Source organism: Amborella trichopoda, chromosome 4 (assembly GCF_054954075.1).
Source record: "Amborella trichopoda isolate Santa Cruz 75 chromosome 4, AtrichopodaSantaCruz75HAP2 v2.0, whole genome shotgun sequence".
NCBI lineage: Eukaryota > Viridiplantae > Streptophyta > Magnoliopsida > Amborellales > Amborellaceae > Amborella > Amborella trichopoda.
In genome coordinates this window covers 34710046-34729091 of record NC_142339.1, presented here as the reverse complement: position 1 = coordinate 34729091, position 19046 = coordinate 34710046, and the positions used below count along the sequence as shown (strand labels likewise).

General features: G+C 39.8%; 1 protein-coding gene across 2 annotated transcripts in view; it reads left to right on the top strand.

Annotated features, from left to right (window-relative positions):
- GC2 (golgin Putative 2) overlaps positions 1-18385 on the top strand; it is a 59666-nt gene extending 41281 nt beyond the window's left edge. For both annotated transcript variants that reach the window (XM_088864004.1, XM_011623015.3), the window contains 5 exons: positions 8442-8494; positions 8671-8763; positions 17348-17473; positions 17662-17709; positions 17809-18385. In XM_088864004.1, the coding sequence (XP_088720130.1) occupies positions 8442-8494; positions 8671-8763; positions 17348-17473; positions 17662-17709; positions 17809-18207 (719 nt within the window). In that variant the 3' untranslated portion in view covers positions 18208-18385. The remainder of the gene's footprint in view (positions 1-8441; positions 8495-8670; positions 8764-17347; positions 17474-17661; positions 17710-17808) is intronic.
- The last annotated feature ends 661 nt before the right edge of the window (positions 18386-19046 follow it).

Here is a 19046-nt window from a genome sequence, read left to right as displayed (position 1 = left end):
CCAACTACTTCTGCTGTACATACGAACCATGTGGCTGCGATTGTTCTGAAAAACATTTCAGAATAGTTTGATGAGTTTGACAACGCAGTAAGTGACCATCATTATCCCCGCAAATCATGTTTAGAGAGTGTAAATATTTTCTAAACGAACATATATTAAGCAGAATTTTGACATACTGATTTCATGCATTCTAATATATGCTATTAGACATATTCGCTTCTAATCTTACACATATCCTGTATTCCTTATTAAACAAAAAAAATAAGCATAATACATCGACCATATGCACGTGATCATATCAAGATCATATTACTACAATCAAGTATCAGATGTGGTCAAATAAGTATTCATAATAACAGAAGTCCTGCAATAGAAGCACTAACCTCGAGTTCCAGGCTTTGTTTCAAGGTTAGGACTTCTATTATCTCACAAGATGAAGCACCACCAACGGGTAAATCTATTGCATAGTACCTCACACACACACAAAACCCCAACGTGCATTGGGGCTTTTGATAGGCACTGACCTTGCAAGACACGGCCCTCTCATGTGCCCTTCTGGCGAGAGAGCGTTACACTACCAAAAGGAGTCCCAATGAGTAGTGCCTCACATAAATTTTGGGGGTGCGACGTCCCAAACACAACCCAATCCTAACTTTTGTCCTATCATAGAGAATAAGGATAAATCACAACTGCCGGCATAAGTATCTCATAAGATCATAACAGAGTCATATCTCCATACGCTCATATTTTATTGATAGCATGTTAACATGCACACCTATTTTATTAAAAGCATGCTGCTTTGCATATATATCTTACCAGAAGCATGTTGCTATGTACACATATCTTATCAAAAATATGTCTCATATGTAATTACAAGGAACCTCAACATTTCTATGCTGTACATATAGTCACGAGGAGCATCACTATGTCATATTATCATGTATATCAGTTCAAAAGACCTTATATGTCAATTGTAGGCTATTTATCAATGTAGTAGATGTCAGACAACAATGCTTTTCCATAAAATAATTCAAAGTAATTACTTGCACCTAACACCTGTACATAACCCCTGCATATAACACCGTATAATATTTGCATATATATGACATTTTCAGTATCTAATATTTATGCTACAGATATTATAGTTATATATGGAGGTACATAAAACTTATAGTTTCAGAGATATTATGATTACATGCAGAATTATTTCTGGAAATACTATAGGAACATCAGTTTTCTTCAAATAATGATTTTGCAAGAAAAATGAAGCCACTTACCTATGGGTCACTTTGAGATGAATATGGTATTGCCGTTGCTGAAGTGGAACTGGAATCAAAGGTGCTTAGGTAGAGAGAGAAATTCCCAATGGAGAGGGAGAGAAAGAACCAATTGATGGCTTAGTTCATGGGCTAATGGCATATTTATAAGTGTAGGGCTCAACCTAGACTCGACACATGGCATCCATGTGTCATTTTTAAGGGCCACCTCATGCTATCATGGGACACCTCATATTGGCGATTGCCACCTCGTGGCATCTTGAGACACTTCATACTGGTGATTGCCACCTCATAAATACCTCATGTTGGCGATTGCCACCTCGTGGCATCTCGAGACTCCTCGTACTGGCGATTTCCATCTTGTGCCATCTCGAGACACTTCATACTAGCGATTGCCACCTCGTGCAATCTCGAGACACCTCATATTGGTGATTGCCACCTCGTGCAATCTCGAGACACCTCGTACTGGCGATTGCCACCTGGTGCAATCTCGAGACACCTCGTACTGGCGATTGCCACCTCGTGCAATCTCGAGACACCTCGTACTGGTTCCTTACTTTATAAATCTTTTGATGCTACAATAATGATGTTCCCATAGTGTGTCATAACACCATGGACCATCATTTAAAGTCATTCATGTATATAAATTTTTATTTAATTATTATATTTATATATATATATTTATTTTTTATATATATATATATTTTAGGTCATCACATTCTCCCCCCCTTAATAGAATTTAGTCCTCTAAATTTTCGTACCTGATTGCTGAAAAAGATGGGGGTATTTTTCCTGGATCTCATCTTCTCGTTCCCAGGTTGATTCCTTCATTGAATGGTACTGCCATAACACACGGACTAGGGGAATTTCCTTTTTACATAACACCCGCACCCTCCTATCTAGTATTTGAATTGGTCGCTCAATGAAGGTTAGGTCCTCTCTTATCGGTATAGGCTCATATTTTAAGACATGGGACGGGTCGGGCTGATACTTTCGTAATAAAGATACTTGGAAGACATTATGGATGTTAGCTAGCTCGGGCGAGGCAAGTCTATATGCCACCATTCCGAACGTTTCCAGGACCTCAAAGGATCCAATATAGCGCGGGCTCAGCTTCCCTTCTTGCCGAACCTCATGATGCCCTTTGTTGGTGACTCCTTTAGAAAGACCCGATCACCCACAACAAACTCAAGGTCCCTCATTCAGTTATCGGCGTAACTCTTCTACCGACTCTGGGCTGTCCTGAGCCTTTTTCTGATCAATGCTATATTATCTGAAGTTATTTGGACGATTTCTGGCCCTAAAAGTCTTCTTTCGCCAACCTTGTCCCAAGAAATGGGTGACTTGCATTTCCTTCCATATAGGGCTTCGTATGGTGCCATCTGAATACTGACTTGGAAGCTATTATTATAGGCAAACTCAATCAGGGGTAAATGGTCATCCCAGCTTCCTGTAAAGTTGGTGACACAAGCCTTTAGCATATCTTCCACGGTCTGGATCATTCTCTCTGATTGCTCATCAATCTGAGGCTGAAAGGCAGTATTAAAGGTGAGTTTTGTTCCCAAAGCTGATTGTAAACTAGCCCAAAATCTTGAAGTAAATCGAGTGTCCCTGTCGGACACAATACTGACCAAAATTCCATGTAACCTCACTATTTCCTTGATGTACAACTGGGCCACCTGGTCCAAAGTATAGGTCGTGCGAATCGGCAAAGAGTGAGTAGCTTTGATCAGCCGATCCACAATGACCCAAATACCGTCATGTCTTGAGCTCGTTCTAGGCAAGCCAGAAACAAAATCCATAGAAATATGCACAGGTAAGGGCTGCAATAACCCGACAGGCTTCTGATGCGCAATTTTTACTTGCTGGCAGGTTAAGCACTTAGATACAAATAGTGCCACCTCCTTCTTCATATCATTCCACCAAAAGGTTTTCCTCAGCTCTTGATATATCTTAGTACTTCCAGGATGTATCATATATCGGGAGTGATGTGCTTCTTCCAAAATCATTTTTTTTATGCTTTCATCATTTGGGACGCAAATCCGACCTTTGAATCTCAATAAGTCATCACTGCTTATAGAGAATTTGTCTCTTTTTCCCAGCTTTATCTCTTCTACAATTTTCATGAGCCGGGAGTCCCTCTTTTGTGCCAGTCAAACTTGCTGAACTAGTTGGGGTTCTACCTTTATGTTAGCAACCATACATACCACCCCATTAAATGGCGGAGTTGGATGCCAATCCACTATTTCTTTCAATAACTTCATCTCTTGAATCATTAGATGAGCCACTGATGCTAGGGGTTTCCTGCTTAAAGCATCTGCTACTTCATTAGTTTTACCCGGGTGGTATTGGATAGTACAATCATAATCGTTTAACAGGTCCATCCATCTTCTTTGCCTCATGTTCAACTCTTTTTGGGAGAACAAGTACTTGAGGCTTTTATGATCCGTCGACATCTCAAATTTGGCTCCATAGAGATAATGTCTCCAAATTTTTAGGGTCTATAGCCACAAGCTCCAAATCGTGTGTTGCATATTTCTGCTCATACGACTTCAATTGTCTAGAGGCATAGGCGATGACTTTCCCACGTTGCATAAGCACACATCTAAGTCCTTTGTGAGAGGCATTGGTGCAAACTGTAAAATTCTCATTTCTTCATGTAAGGTCAGTATCGGAGCCGTGGTCAGTCTCCTTTTTAGCTCCTGGAAGCTCTTCTCACAGTCATCTGACCATGCAAACTTCACATTCTTCTTGGTCAGTCGAGTTAGAGGGAGCGCTATCTTTGAAAATCTTTCTACGAAGCACCTGTAATATCCTGCTAATCCCAGGAAACTACGGACTTCTGTAGCGTTTGTCGGTTTTTCCCACTTGATCACGGCCTCAATCTTAGAAGGATCGACTGCGATTCCATCTGTAGAAACAATGTGCCCAAGAAAGGTCACACTAGAAAGCCAAAATTCACTCTTGCTTAATTTGACATATAACATTTTTGATTTCAGAGTCTGAAGCACTTCTCTCAGATGCTGCTCATGCTCCTCTCGACTCTTTGATGCTACAATAATGATGTTCTCATAGTGTGTCATAACACAATGGACCATCATTTAAAGTCATTCATGTATATAAATTTTTATTTATTTATTTATTTAATTATTATATATTATATATATATTTTTATTTTAGATATATATATTTTTAGGTCATCACATTTTACTTATGATATAAGTGTGTCCATTGAAACCTTTACACGCCATTTCCATTATTCATAGGCTACTGTTATGATCTTTAAAGCTGCTGGAAATTCATCATAACAGTGAGGTAAATGCTCCCATCGTCTCTTGAGTGTTAGTCTTTAGTTCTCCGTTGATCTTGTGCTTTTAGTTGGTGCATTTTCTAAAGTATTGAATGCAAACTGTTGTGTCTTTCATGCTGCTGGAAATGAAATGAGCATTAAGTTTATTCCATACACCTAGCTCTTCCCTTTTGACCCCAGAATTGTTTGGTAGTTTGTACTAGACCTTTGAGCCAAGACTACACCATTTGGAGCTTGTTTGGAGTCCATTTTCTCCCCCATTTTGGCTCGGTGGTCCCATGTCCATATCACCTCTATTTTGGACTCTTTTATATGAAAGACATTTAATTCACGTTGTGATTTATTTGCTTCCTAAGTTTAGATCGAAATCTGACCCGTCTTGGGCTATCAAGAGTGAGTGATAGTCAAGGGTTGTAACTATATTGTTGCGGTGTTCACATGGTAATCACTTCGAAATCGGCTTCCCATTGGATACTTTAAGCTCATGCACATTGTTTCTTTTATCTTGACAATGATGTAATTTATTTCATTTGAGTTGTATAAAGCAATGCTTAATTTATAAGGGCATTGTTGTTGTTGAAGAGTTGTAGTTTGGTTGACACAATTTGTTGTAAGAAAGGGTTTTCCCAAGGTGAAATGAAAATTTGTATAAGAGGTTTTTAAATTTTTTATGTTTCATACCTTGTATGATTCCCTTGATACTACCTCAAGAGGAAGAAAACGACACTTAATGTGGAGTCTGAAGGTTTGGTTTCTCATTTGTTTGCATATATTGAAGATTGCCCTTTAGTGAGACTCAATGACCATAGCAGCTTATTTAATGACATCCATAGATATAAACAGGACCTTAGATAAAAAAATTACCTATGAGTTTACATTCTTTATTTCTTCTTTCTCTCTTGTCTCCATGGAATAGGCTGTTGGGATATTTGTCCTACATTGTTATTAGGGGTGCGAATCGGGTCAGGCTAACCCAACCTAGTTATAGGTCCTGGACCCACAATCCAGATCCGGTTTGGTCTCCAACTCGGCAAGGACCCACCCGTTATAATTATATTATATATAATCTAAATTGACCCAGCAGGTTGGGTCTTGGTCAGGGTCCAATCAACCGGGACCTTGCCTAGACACTGCGGGGTCAGGGTTGACCTAACTCGTTTGCAACCCTAGTTGTTATCGACCCTCTTATTGTTAACTCTTATGATTTGATCATTTGCTATGATACTTCGCAGATCAAGGGTTATTTCTTTGCAGCTTTCTTTACTTCCCTTCCCATTATATGTACACAATTTTCGGGTCTTGTCTAAAACCTATTCCTTCCTTTGTTGTGTGCATATGGTTGCACATTACAAAAACACTTAGAAAATATAATATGAATAGATGCATATGAACATAACCTACAAATAAAATTTATTGTTGCCATTGAAAGAAGGGGCTAGCTGATTCCAAATAATTGGAATAATTTAGATGATGATGATTGAAAGCAGTGGCTATGTGGAATTCAAGGCAATAAAATTTTCGTTTTTTACTTATATTAGTAAAGCTGAATTCCACTTACATGTGCCACTATACACTGCTGTAAAGGAAAATTAAGACCCTAAATACAACCGGCCTTTGCTTTTGCTACAAAATTGAACAAACTCAATCCGGGAATAAAAAGCCAAGCTTTCACTAAAGATTTCAATACAAATAATGTTCCTGAAAATTCAAGAAAATATGCAAATATGATTGAAGAAGAAAAGATAATAGCTAGGAAGACTTGCTTGAATGTGCCTTGGGGTCACCCCCATGGGCCCCCATGGGACTTAGTGCACCCCATACCCGATTCTTACCTGGTGGTACACGTTGATCTTATTGGCCTTGCTCAATTTTCAGAGACAGGAAGCTTCCCTAGGCAACACCTCACAAAACTAGGGTTTTAGAGAGCATAAACACAATTAGGGTTTGAAGATCCCTTTAGAACCTATGGGCATGCTAGTAAAAGAGGAGATTTGGGGTTGTAAAAGAGGAGATTTGGGGTTCTAAAAATATAATATCTAGGGGTTGTAAAAGAGGAGATTTGGGATCCCAAACATTTCGGTTTGGCCCGAAATCGAGTCCACTTCAAGAAGATTGGTATATTTCAATAGTTTTCATTAGGTTTTGTATTTTTCCCTTAATGTCTAATGATGTTATTTTTTGCTATTTGTATTTTTTCTTTGATACTTTGTGATATATATTTGATATGTTATTTTCTATTTGGAATCTTGGATTATTAATTTATTAGTTAGTTTAATACTTGCTTAATTCTTAATTCTTTATTAAATAATTGTATGTGCAATGTGTTTTCTTGATATATGATTCATAAAGCATAATTCTTTTATTCGTTAGTTTAATATTTTCTTAATTAATGCTTATAGCTTTTTAAATAATTGCATGTGTGGCTTTTGATTTGCGAGATTTAAATGACATCTCGAGTTCATTTTATCTTTTAATGTTCATTTTGAGTTATAATTCTTTCATTTACAATCTGAAGTTGTAAATGTTTAGGTTTGATCTGTGCTTCTGGCAACTTAACAATATATTACATGCAAAATTTACTTATTGAATAATATATCATAAAATGGGGGGAGGTGTGGGGGATCCAAATTTTTTTTTAAAAAAAAAAAACCTGTTTTTTCGGTTTGGGCGTCCGCCTCTGCCTTATTGAATATTGCGTATGTACATATTGTGTGGAAGTTTGTGGAGAATTTAGCCCTCGCTTTCATAGACCTACATCTATAGGAGGCCACACAACTCTTCTGGCCTACAATCCATCATTGAGCTTTTCTCCGACTTTTGCAAGTGATGACCCTCTGTAAACCTTTTTCAGTAGTGCCATATGCCTAGGGGTAAGGGTTTTGGACATGATCAGGGCCATAGATTGCCTAGCCCTTGGTCAGTCAACCATCACACACTCTCATTGAAGTGTATAATCCACTATAAATGATATTTATATGCTCTCACAGCTTATAAATCTGCAAACCCCAATATCCATAACCTACAAGTAAATTTATAGTTGCTTGAAAATTGCTTGAGTTATGCTCTCCACTTGTGGAGCTACAATTCATGGTTAATGCAAATTACTTTAACCTTGTGACAAAACCCCCCCAATTTTCTTTGTGGCTGCTCTGCATACTCTCTCTCTTTCATATTCCCAATCTCTAACAAAACCTCTCGCCCTGTTCTCTTTCTCTCTCAAACACGCATACACACACACAACCGGGCAAAGCGTGCTAGGGCTCTTCCTTTATTAGTGTAGGCATGCCCCCACTGTTCTGCAACCACAGACTGATGGGGAACCCTCTAATGTTCTCTTCTTTTGCAAAGATCTGCCCTTCTTGGCAAGAACTTATTCTGGCAACGAGCATGGCATCTTTTGCTTTATCTGTTGTGACTATTAAATTCACCAACCATTGTCAAGCCAAGTATTGATTATCTTGGATTGGTCTATGCATTTGTAGCTAGAGTAATGTGAGCTCTCAAGTTTGAGGCATATTGAACTATACTTTTCATTATTTGTTCTTACTTTTGAAATTGCATGCTTCACTATAGTTCAATTTTGATTCGTAAGTGATTGATTGACTACCATACTATAGTTCAAATAGTTTGATTGATATCCTATTTACCTGGTTATATTTGTGAAAACAAATATGCACCTGATCATGTGTGAGAAGTTACATGGCATTCACCTTTGGAGTCTGGTTTGCAGTTATGTCTTTCAAAATTTAATGCTTGATGGTTTACTGTTGAGGACATTTCACTTGCGTCGAGATCAGATTATCTATGCATGCTCCTACATTTGTTTGATCGTAGTTGCTGGTTCTTGTTTGCAGAACTCAAGAGGAGGACATCAAATATTAACCAGAATATATCATCTTTAAATGAGGTAACTGATGCATGTATTTTTCTGATGGTTAATATCCATGTCTAGCATTAGGAAGGCTTATTTCCTGTTCCCTTTGTTGAAATAGCACTGTCATATTTCCAGCATTTATAGTGAAAGATGCTTATGTTTCTCCTGAATTGTGTTCCACATTGTTGTCTCTTGAATGGCTTTAATAGTTGGAAATGTCGAGAGGAGTTGAATTTGAACGGGAGATACTTGAGGCAGAGTATTCATTCACATATGATAAAATTGGGCATTTGCAAGGGAAGGTTAGTCTATTTAGACGCTTTGCTTAAATGACTTTTCACCCATCTCTACATGGCAACTTTCCTTGTTTGCAGTTTTATTCTGATTATATTTGTCATTTTGTAGTTTGTGTGCTTGAAAGATACTAAATGTGAATAGCTCACTAATCCTCAGTCGTTCAGTTTAGTATCTTGTATTAGTTACATATGTTATCTGGTAAAAGTGTTTAAAACATGATAGTATTAGCAATGATGGCACAATGTTCTTTCATAAATACATTGGATAAAAAAATTATGGGATGCAGTCTCCTAAGGAAACAAACGCCAACCCTCAGAGTAGCCAGATTAACACCATAACTGGCAATGTATTTACAGTAAAATAGACCTTTTGGTGAATATGAAAATTCAGATTAAACTTGAATCTAAAATGATACAAACTTTATTTCTTGGAAACGAGATGTTTTCAGAAGTGTTGAGTGTCTCAGGGGCACATAAATTCATTTGGCTTTCTGACTATATGTCATATGTCATCGTTGTAAGTATCCAAATGGGTATTCTAGTCATTCATATTCTTGTTCTTCTCTTTTGATAAAGTTGAATGTAATATATATTATATAAGATATTTAAATTTACTGTTGAAGTGCTGAATTAAAATAAAACTTCACGCATCAATAAAATTCCACAAGAAAAGAAAAGAGCAAGTCACTTAAAAGTTGGCCATGAGCAACACAGAAATAAAATAAGAGAGGTACCAGGTATCCTAGGGTCGGTTGGGAACAAGGCATGCCTCAAGAGTTCCTTTGGCCAAGCTATCCATGATGTTATCTTCTTCGCACCATACATGGCGAAAAGAGATCTGCGTTGGTTAGCTAAGGTTGCAAATTTGTGCAAATATCTGTTCCAGTATCCATGGGCAGGTACAACTATTTGTAGCCCAATTAATGGTCTTCAATCATCCTCAACCACAAGGTTCGATCCCCAACTGTGATCAAACAGTTGTTTCCTTAAAGAAGGGTTGGGTGCTTCAGCATGTTTGAACTGACACAGCATGCCGTACCCATGAAAGATAAATGTGTATTTTCCTGGCTATCTCTGAACAGTCCCCCTATTCCTGAAGTACCTGGGTTGCCGAGGGATTTGATGTTGCCACTTTCAGGAGCGACCCAGGGGGAGGATCGATTGGGCTGGTTCTTACTTGACCTGATTAAGGTCCCGTAAGAAAGCTGAGGCAGCGAGGTCTTTGAAACCTTTCCACAGTGCTCCCCGCCCAATTGCACTGACAATTATATTGTTAAAAAAGCCTCAGCGATCTAACAATGCCTTTGAACACTCTTCTTTTACATTTGAGCCAGACGTTCCATAGGATTACTAATGCTGAGATCGTCCGGAGTGTGGCCCAAGGAGGGAAAGGAGTAGCAAAGAAGGTAGAAAACAGTCGTTGAATGTACTCCGATACTACCCATTCCAGGCCAAAAAGCTTTAGAAGTGAACTTCAAAATTGAGTAATGTAAGGTAATGAAGGAAAATATAGTCAACTGATTTTTTGTTGGCCTTGCACATGATGCATTGATTCAGCATGGAAAGGCGACGCCTTTGGAAATGGTCGACAGAGCATATTTTTGTGAATGGCCAACCGATTGAAAAGTTTTGGATCTTTGGATGGTCTGGGGCAAGCCAAGCCTTGTGAGCAACAGAGGGTTGGGTGTTTTCATGCCGAAGCTCTTGTTAGAAAGAGGATTGAGAAGAAGCCCCATGTGGAAGGGATCCACTAAATTTATCACATCCATGGCCAGGGGTATATAAAGAGTGAAGAGAGTTAATCAGGGAAACAAAACCAGGGCCCTTGTCATTGGAGAAATTCATCCTGAAAGTACGGGACCAACCAGATGGCCACCAAAAATTTGAAGCAATCCGAGATGCCACAGTCCTGATCCATAGCCACATGAAATAGAGAGGGGAACTGAATTTTTCGGTCCAATTCAGAACCCAAAAGTCGTTCCAGAGGTGCACCCCAGTCCCTGATTTGGGTGGAAACCTTGTCTTCTTAGTGAAAGGGGTGTAATCTGACGAACACCATTCCAAGCTCCCAAGATTCAAGAGTTATGGAACCCCTCAAGTAGCCAACCTGACTCATTAAGGCCTTATTTTGGTGCAATCACAAGCATCCGTAAGTGATTCTCTGGGGTGGCGAAGTGCGAAGGCACTTGCTTAACAGAGCTGTGTCATATCCTTTTGAAGACCTAATCGCCAGGGCCCCAGCAGTTTGGGTTTGCAGACCATGGCCCAATTAACTAGGTAAAATTTGTTTTCGCTTCAAGCCTGATCAAAGAAAGTCCCTCATTAAGCACTTCAACTTTTTTTACTATCATCATAGGCATTCGGACGAGAGAGGGGTTGAAAACTGGTATACTATAAAGCTTAGTAGCCTTGATGAGGGTATGTGTACCACCCACAGAAAAAAAGCCTAAGAGACCAGGCGTCTCTTGAATCTTTCAATTGCTACATCTCACTGTTTTTTCGTGGGCCTTCTTAAGCACAAGGCCAAACCAAGCTATTTGCAGTGTATTTGTTGACCCCACAACCAATCTTCTTAGCTAGGTTGGTATGGTCATCAATGCCAATGCCCATGGGGTAGTTTTGTGCATGTTAACTTTGAGGCCATAGCAAGCTTGAAAATGGACATGAATAGTGATCGAGGATCAGCTTGCTTAGGGAGCACATCAGAAAATCTAACGTGTCATCTACATATTGTAGATGGGAGATAGAGGGGTCTCTACTTGATGATTTGAATCCTTGGAGGCAGTTGTGGTCATACAGTTGTACTGAAAACCACGGCCATAATTGCTAAGAGGAAGGCTTTAGTGGATCTCCTTGGCAGAGAGCCCCAAAGGTAGGGAAGTAGCGGTTAGAGCTGGTAATGGACTGGGTGGCCCGGCTCGGCCCAGTCAGCCAGCCCTAAAAAATAGGGCTGGGCTAGGGTTAGTGCTGCCAGCCCTGCCCTTGCCCCCCGGTTTTTTTTTTTTTTCCTTTTTTCTTTTAGTTTTTCTTCATTTTTTTTGGCCCGTCCCGGCCCCGGCCCTAACAAGGCGAGAGCCGGGCCTATGGGGACAAGGGCTGGGCCAGGGCCCCAGGACTGAACCATTGCCTCCCTTACCTTGAGAGCTACAATTAATTGAAATAGAGGTAAAGGGGGATGAGAGGCAGCCTGAACTCCAAGATCACCTATTCCAATGCGCTGGAGGATGCTGTCCAAGATCAACCTATAAATGTGATCATAAGCTTTTATCCAATCTAGCTTCAACACTTTCCTTGTGGGCTTTGATTGATGTCTAGAGTGAATGCATTTATGAGCAATTAGAGCCCCATCCAGGATATTGATTTTTAATAAAGGCATATTCATGGGGAACATTACTGAGTCTAGCACTACCCGAAGTCGGGTAAATAGTACCTTAGACAAGATATCATAGTTACTGTTTACGTGGATGAAGGGTTGGAAATCTTTGATTTGCGGAGCCCCTTCAATCTTGGGGACTGCGGCAACGAGAGTGGAATTCATGCCTTTATAAATAATTCCTTGGTAGTAAAGTTCGGAGAAGAAAGCCAAGATATCTGGGGCTAGTCATTCCCAAAACAGATGGAATAAGGCTCTCCAGAATCGATCCAGGCCAGGGGCTTCATCCTGTCCTAGGTCCAAAATTGCTCTTCTGATCTCTACCTCTGAAGAGGGCCTCCCCAAGAACACAAGTCCGATCCACAGAATACTAAAGTTTAAGTTTGTGAGCCCAATTTGAGCTGTGAAAAGTTCCTTGGAATTTCGATTGAAAGCATTGTTAACTTGTATTGGCTTAGAGTAAGGTCTTCCCCCCATCATTAATTTGAAGTATAGTTTTCTAGCTTCTAAAACTGGCAATTTTCTGGAAAAAGGAATGGCATGGTTGCTCTTTGTAGCCACTTGATCCTATATCTCTGAAACCTGTAAAGTTGTTTTTTGGAGCACTTATTAAATTCGGATTCACTTACATTCTAAGGTTCCTTTCTGGAGGAGAGAGCATCCTAGTATTCTCGGCACGATCCATGGACTCTATTTCATCGGGTCTATGAAATCATTCCTTAGAGACAAAGTCAAAAGCCCATGATACTTGTGTAATCTCAAGACCCTATGTTACACCGGGTGACCAGAGGCCCCCCGGAGGGGAAGGTCTATGAAATCATGCCTGTAGACAAAGTCAAAAGCCCATGATGCTTGTGTAATGCGTCCACCTGTGTTCTTCTCATACCTACATATAGTGAGAATGAAATCACTTCCGAGGCACCCTTTTTGGGGTCTAAAGGAGCTATATAGTCAAGCTTAGCCAATAATTCTGGACTAAGTGCTGGCCTGTTGGGGCCACATGCAGAAGTTAGCTTCCGTTCAAATTGTTTGCTACTTGCCATGGTACGAGGTTGATGGAGTAGGGTACGTCGTGTCTACAATTTGGAGTGACTACAGGGTCTCCTATAACCCACCAATCACCAGAGACACCCTGGGAAGGGATGGGCTCTCACTGACAGAATCTCCTACCCCAAACATTGTGGATGTATAAAAGACCTGCGGTTCCTAATTTGGTTGTTGTGAAACCTCTGAGATGATGAGGCACACTGCTCTCATTTGAGGGAGGGGGTAAGAAGAGTGGTGGCATCGACTAAGAATGGATCCTGCAATTCTCATCCAGGCTGAACAAGTATGAACCAGAAAGCATAGGGATACCCTCTGATTTGTCATAGCTTATGCTTCAAGAGGGGTTATGCATCTCTCTCCAGCTCTTGCTTTTCCTACTGGCAGTTTTTCTCATAATGTTACTGATATCACCTGTAGGACCCTTTAATTTGAAACCAATCGTCCAAAGCAAAAGGTTGATGTCTCTGCTTGATTTGGCACGATGCATGTGAGTGATATATTAGGAGTGCACAAAGTAGGACTCTTTGTTTGAGCTGTCTCTTAGGGTATTAAAATTCGCCTTGCCTCACCTAGCTTGGTGCAATCCCAAGGCTCAGGAGATAGGTTTGCGGCTTCACCAGGTTCTAGCGTGGAGGGGAGATGAGGTGTTAACATATTACCTTGAATAAGTGTTCTATGGCCTTGGTCATGTCCAAAACCCTAATTCCTGAGCATGTGGCACTACTGTAAAGGGTTTATAGAGGGTCATCCCTTTTTGAGGTCGGAGAGATACCCAGGGATGATATGTCATCACGAAAGCTGTTTTGGTTTCTTGTATGCGCATGTAGGCTTGTGAGAGCGAGGGCTAAAACCTCAATAAATTTTCGCACGGCATTTACATGAAAATTGCATGACTGGGAAGCAACCCTGAAAAGTGATATGTGTACATTTGCATAGAGACTGTCCTCCTTGCACCATCGTAATGTGTGTTTGACTTGCTCTTAACGGGGGGTTGGGGGAATTGTAATCCGCCTTCCGAGATCATGGTTTCATTGTTTATTGGTTAGCTTTGATTAGCCAATCATGAGCCCTTGCATGTGATTGTGGGTCATAGTTCTTGTTGGGTCGGTTTGAGAAGACAATTGTGAATCACGATCACTAGGTCGAGTGGAGTGCCTTATAGTCACTTATTTTTGACCCATTGGTACTTGTCTTCTTCTAGATGTTTTATTTTCAGTATTAAAAATATTTCTGTGAATTTTAGAAGTTTTAGATTTTTTTAAATTTATATCTTCTGTAAAATCTATAGAAAGTGTATTTATGAAATTTTTATTGTGTGTAGGTGCACATGGGACCCTTGGATCCAGCCTCACATGTGTGCCACACCAGATGGGTGGGGTGTGGAGCCCATGGTGGACCCACACCTCCCACATGGGGAGGGTTGCCCCCCTCCTCACTCATCTTTAAGTTATATTTTAATTAAAAGATGATTTGAAGTTAGTTAGATAATCTTTTAAAAAGAAAAGATTGTGTGCTTATTTTGTGGGAGTCTTTTTTTACCAAAAATATATTATTTTGACTCCCTACAATTTTAAAGAGATAAAAAAGGAAGTTCTAAAAGGTTTTGAGATTGGGCTTATCCTAATTAGAAGTAAAGCGGATATGGGTCAAAGTTTAAGGGGATAAAGTTCCAAATATTCCTCCCTCAATCATGATTACTAATTTATAAGATAAATGCCTCAGATTTAATTGTCTCTCACCTCCCAGGTTTCCTATATTCCTATTAATCAAGGTGAGTCATAATTGGTTCGGCATACCTAAAGGGTTGAGGATCTCCCTTCATTCTCTACACAATTCCCTAGCCTTTCTCTCTTTTGATCTTCTCTCTTCTCCAGCCCCACTCTCTCATCTTATTGCTCTTTCTCTCTCTCTCTCTCTCTCTCTCTCTAGGTGGCACACCACCATAAATACATTAAAAAGAGGGTTGCAACCTAACCCTAATTAGGGTTTGCAGAGAGAGGGGCAAGCCTAGCCCTAGGGAAAGGGAGGTGCCTTGTGGCATGCCCTAATTGTTTTCAAAAGAGGTTCTAATAAAACCCTAATTGTGTTTTATGCTCTCAAAAATCCTAGTTTGGGAGGTAAGAAAATTCAGCAAGACCAATAGGATCGAAGTGTGCCATTGGTAAGGAAATTGGTGTGGAGTGTATCAAGTCCTATGTTGTTGACCCTAGGCGTAATTGAGTAAGTCTTCCGGGCTGTTCAGTTTTTTTTTTTTTTTTCCAGTCATATTTGAGTAATTATTCTGAATTTCTAAGAACATTAGTTGTACTTAAATTGTTAGTAGAGGGTTGGGTTTTATTTATGGTTTGTGTTTTTTTGATTTGGTAGTAAAAAGAGAAGTCTTAGTTTGTACATAAGGTTTTTAATCTTCATTTACAGAGTTTATTGTTGCACTTGTAAGTGGTATTCAGATGCAATAATAATAAAAAAAAAAAAATTTTGATTTTATAGTCTTGAATTCCGCACAGTCACATCTTTTAGAAATTGGGCCCAAAAAAAAATACCTCTGATTTCATTACAATGCGCCGGGGGGTGGGGAATCCCCAGGGAATTGCTCAAGAGATCCATCCTTTCAATAAAATAACAACATCCAGGACCTTGATACATCTTGCTAGCTGTTTGTTTTTTTCTGTTTTTTTGTTGGGGGTTGGGGGGAAAGGAGGGCCGCATAGGTGGGGGCCTTGATGAGTAGTAGGAGGGATAGAAGTGGGATGGTCAAAACAGACATTTGAGGGTTCTGAGTAACACTAACAGGTCTGATTTTGTTTCTGATGACCTCTGCTTAAGTGTCATCGAGCTTCTGGAGTGGGGGGATCAAGGGGTGGTATTTGCTGGCCTCTGTGATTTGAAAATTGTTAGTGTGGAACATGAATTTCAAGGGTAGGTTTTGAGACATGAATGACTTGCCCAAACTGGAATAAGTAACCTGTGAGAAGGGGAGAGGAAAAAGGGGAAGAAAAGGCCCTCATTCTATCCCAAAGGGAGAGAGGGAGGAGGGAGAGATATGGGGGATGGAGAGCTAGGAAAGTGGATTACAAAAGTTACAGGAGAGAAGAGCGGGGTATGGGGCAGCGGGGATTTTCACCGCCACAAGCTTCTCTCTCTCTTTCTCTCTCTCTTGTTACTTTACAGTTCCAATGTGCTTCTTTACAGTTCATTGTGCTTCTAGTTCAGAGAGAGATCTATGCAGGTGACTCGGTGTGCCTTCCCTCATATCCCTATCTTCGTTTGCACCTTACACAACTTCTGTGCAGACGCTCTGAGCCATTTGACCTTGCTGTCAGTGCACTCCACATTCACCATGCCAATCACCCCATTCCTCCCAATTCACCTCGCCAATCACTCTGCTCATGAATATTTCACCTTTCGTGTGCTTCTATATTGATAAACTTATGCAGAGAGCCTAAAGTTCTGTATAATCATTACCAAAGTGAATTAGTAGTAGGTGCATTTATAGGGCTTCGTGTTGAAGTGTGCTGGTGCAACAATAGAGGTAAATGCTCAGTTTTGTAGATTGGTAATATTCTTGCATATTGGTTGGTTCAAACTTAATGAAACACAGTTAACCTTCAGAAAAAAATACCAAAGGTGACTTGACTGAGGCGATCTCATGTCATTCAGGGTTCTGGAATCATCATCATCATTGGAGCTTTTTTCCAAACTATTTGGGGTGGGCTACATGAATCCTGATCCACCATTCTGCTCTATCAAGGGTCACATACCCTAAATGAGGCCATAAGTCCCCATATCTTTTCTCACTTCTTTCAACCATGTCATTTTGGGCCTACCCCTTTCCTTTTTTGAGCCTTCCACTTGAATTAACTCGCACCTCCTAGCAGGTGTTGTACTAGCCATTCAGGGCTTCGGAATGCATTTGTCATTAGCCAAATGCATTTAGTTACATGGTCCTAGTGTTTGTGGTTATGTTCTTTTGTAGCTTTGGTGAACTACATTTTACATTCCATCATTATGCGATATACTGCTTGTTACCATTTACTCTGTTCTTTACAACCGTGTATTCTACAAGTACATCTCTGGTTTAAATACCTTATCGATTATCAAATGGTGAACAGAACATGCTGTTCTTGGAAATCCATGTGAGATTTATTCCCTTTTTCATGTACTGAACAGGCAAAGGCACTAGAAGAGAGCATTTTAATGACACGAGAAGCATCAGAACATCCAACTGAAGTGGAGTCTGAACTTAAGAAAAGACTTTCAATACTCGCTGATCATCTAATACAGAAACAAGCTCAGGTTCACCATTCATACATTCATACTTCTGCAAATGTGTTCATGGATAATATGATTGATTTGTTTGTTTAATATCCTGGAACTGTCTCATTGAGTCTAAGATGCCTTGTTACGCAGACCATTAAATATATTATCGATATAAATCAAAGAATTCATAATGCTAACAATTGAATTGCATCCTTTCTTCTTAGGTTGAGGTGCTCACTTCAGAGAAAGCTATGCTGCTACTTAGACTCGAGGTATGGTGTCCATAAAACAATATGCAAATTCTTTGACTCATGCAATGAATATGGAAAATGCCCATGACTCTTTAACTCTTTATTTTACCTTCTGGACAGGCTGCATCACGGTCACTAAGTGACCATAACAGATCCATGCTGTCATTGGAGAATCCAGCAAGTAGTTCAGGAATGAGTTGGAAGGATGATGATATTGAAGTTGGGCTCGGCAGGGCTCATAATCATACTAATATGAGGATAAGGCAGCCAATTCAAGAGGAATTGAGGTCCATAATGCCCCATATAATGTCTATGCTGCGTCAATTGGATGCGCTTTTTTCTGCAGGTGCTGTGTTTTTGAGGAGGAACCGAACAGCCCAAGGTTATGCGCTTGTTTATCTTGTTTGCCTGCATGTTTGGGTTACTTATATTCTTTTGTCACAATCTAGAGACCCAGACAGTTATGGGTCAGGTGCCATTATCTCGCTAGAGAGCATCAATAAGACCTCCGGTTTTTGATATCATCAGCACGCCACTTTTTCATGGCAGTAGTCTAGTTTGAAATATTTGGTACTAGAAAGCGGCAAGTGTTTCTATTGGAGATGCTGAAAATTGTATGTATCAGCTTTCCACCTGGCTTCCTGCTCGTATAATTGTATGTGTATGTTAATATGAAGAGATCTGTGTTACATGCGCACTTAAGCATTCCCTCATGTTTGTATGCATCATCGTAGCTGGAATTTATGGGGAAGGATGATTCCTGCAATTCCATTAAAAACTGATAAGAACAAATGAGATCGTAACGAGCAGTCGCCTTGTGATTTTTGCGTGTGTTCTCTACCTCCAGTCCAAAATATCGGCCAGCATTTTAAAACCTTGATCTTTGCGAGAAAATATTTCAGGTATTATGAATTGAAGTATCCCCACGAGTTTAGGAGATTTTCTGCGAACTTTTAGAATATTATTGTTGAATATATTAAGGGAGATTTTAAAGGTTCGGCCTTTTTAAGAATCAAGGGATTTACAACAATAATCACCTGGGATAAGGAAACTTCCGCAATCTTTTATTAAATGCAATCCTTCATTTGCTTATGTTGTATTTTCTTGAATCTTAAGATCTTTATTACATCACAATCTCCAATTATGTAATGTTTTTTTCCAATTACTCTAGGGACATATGTTTTTATCTCAAAGTTTGGGGATGTGGCCTCTAGAATCCGGAATATGACTTCAAAAGGCATTATTATTTTTTTACTCTTATATGCCTGAAAAAAATATCATCCCAAGATTTCACTGGAACCATCTTTTAAAGGGAATGATCTAGCTGTTTATGAACTCAAAATCTAAATTTTTTTCTT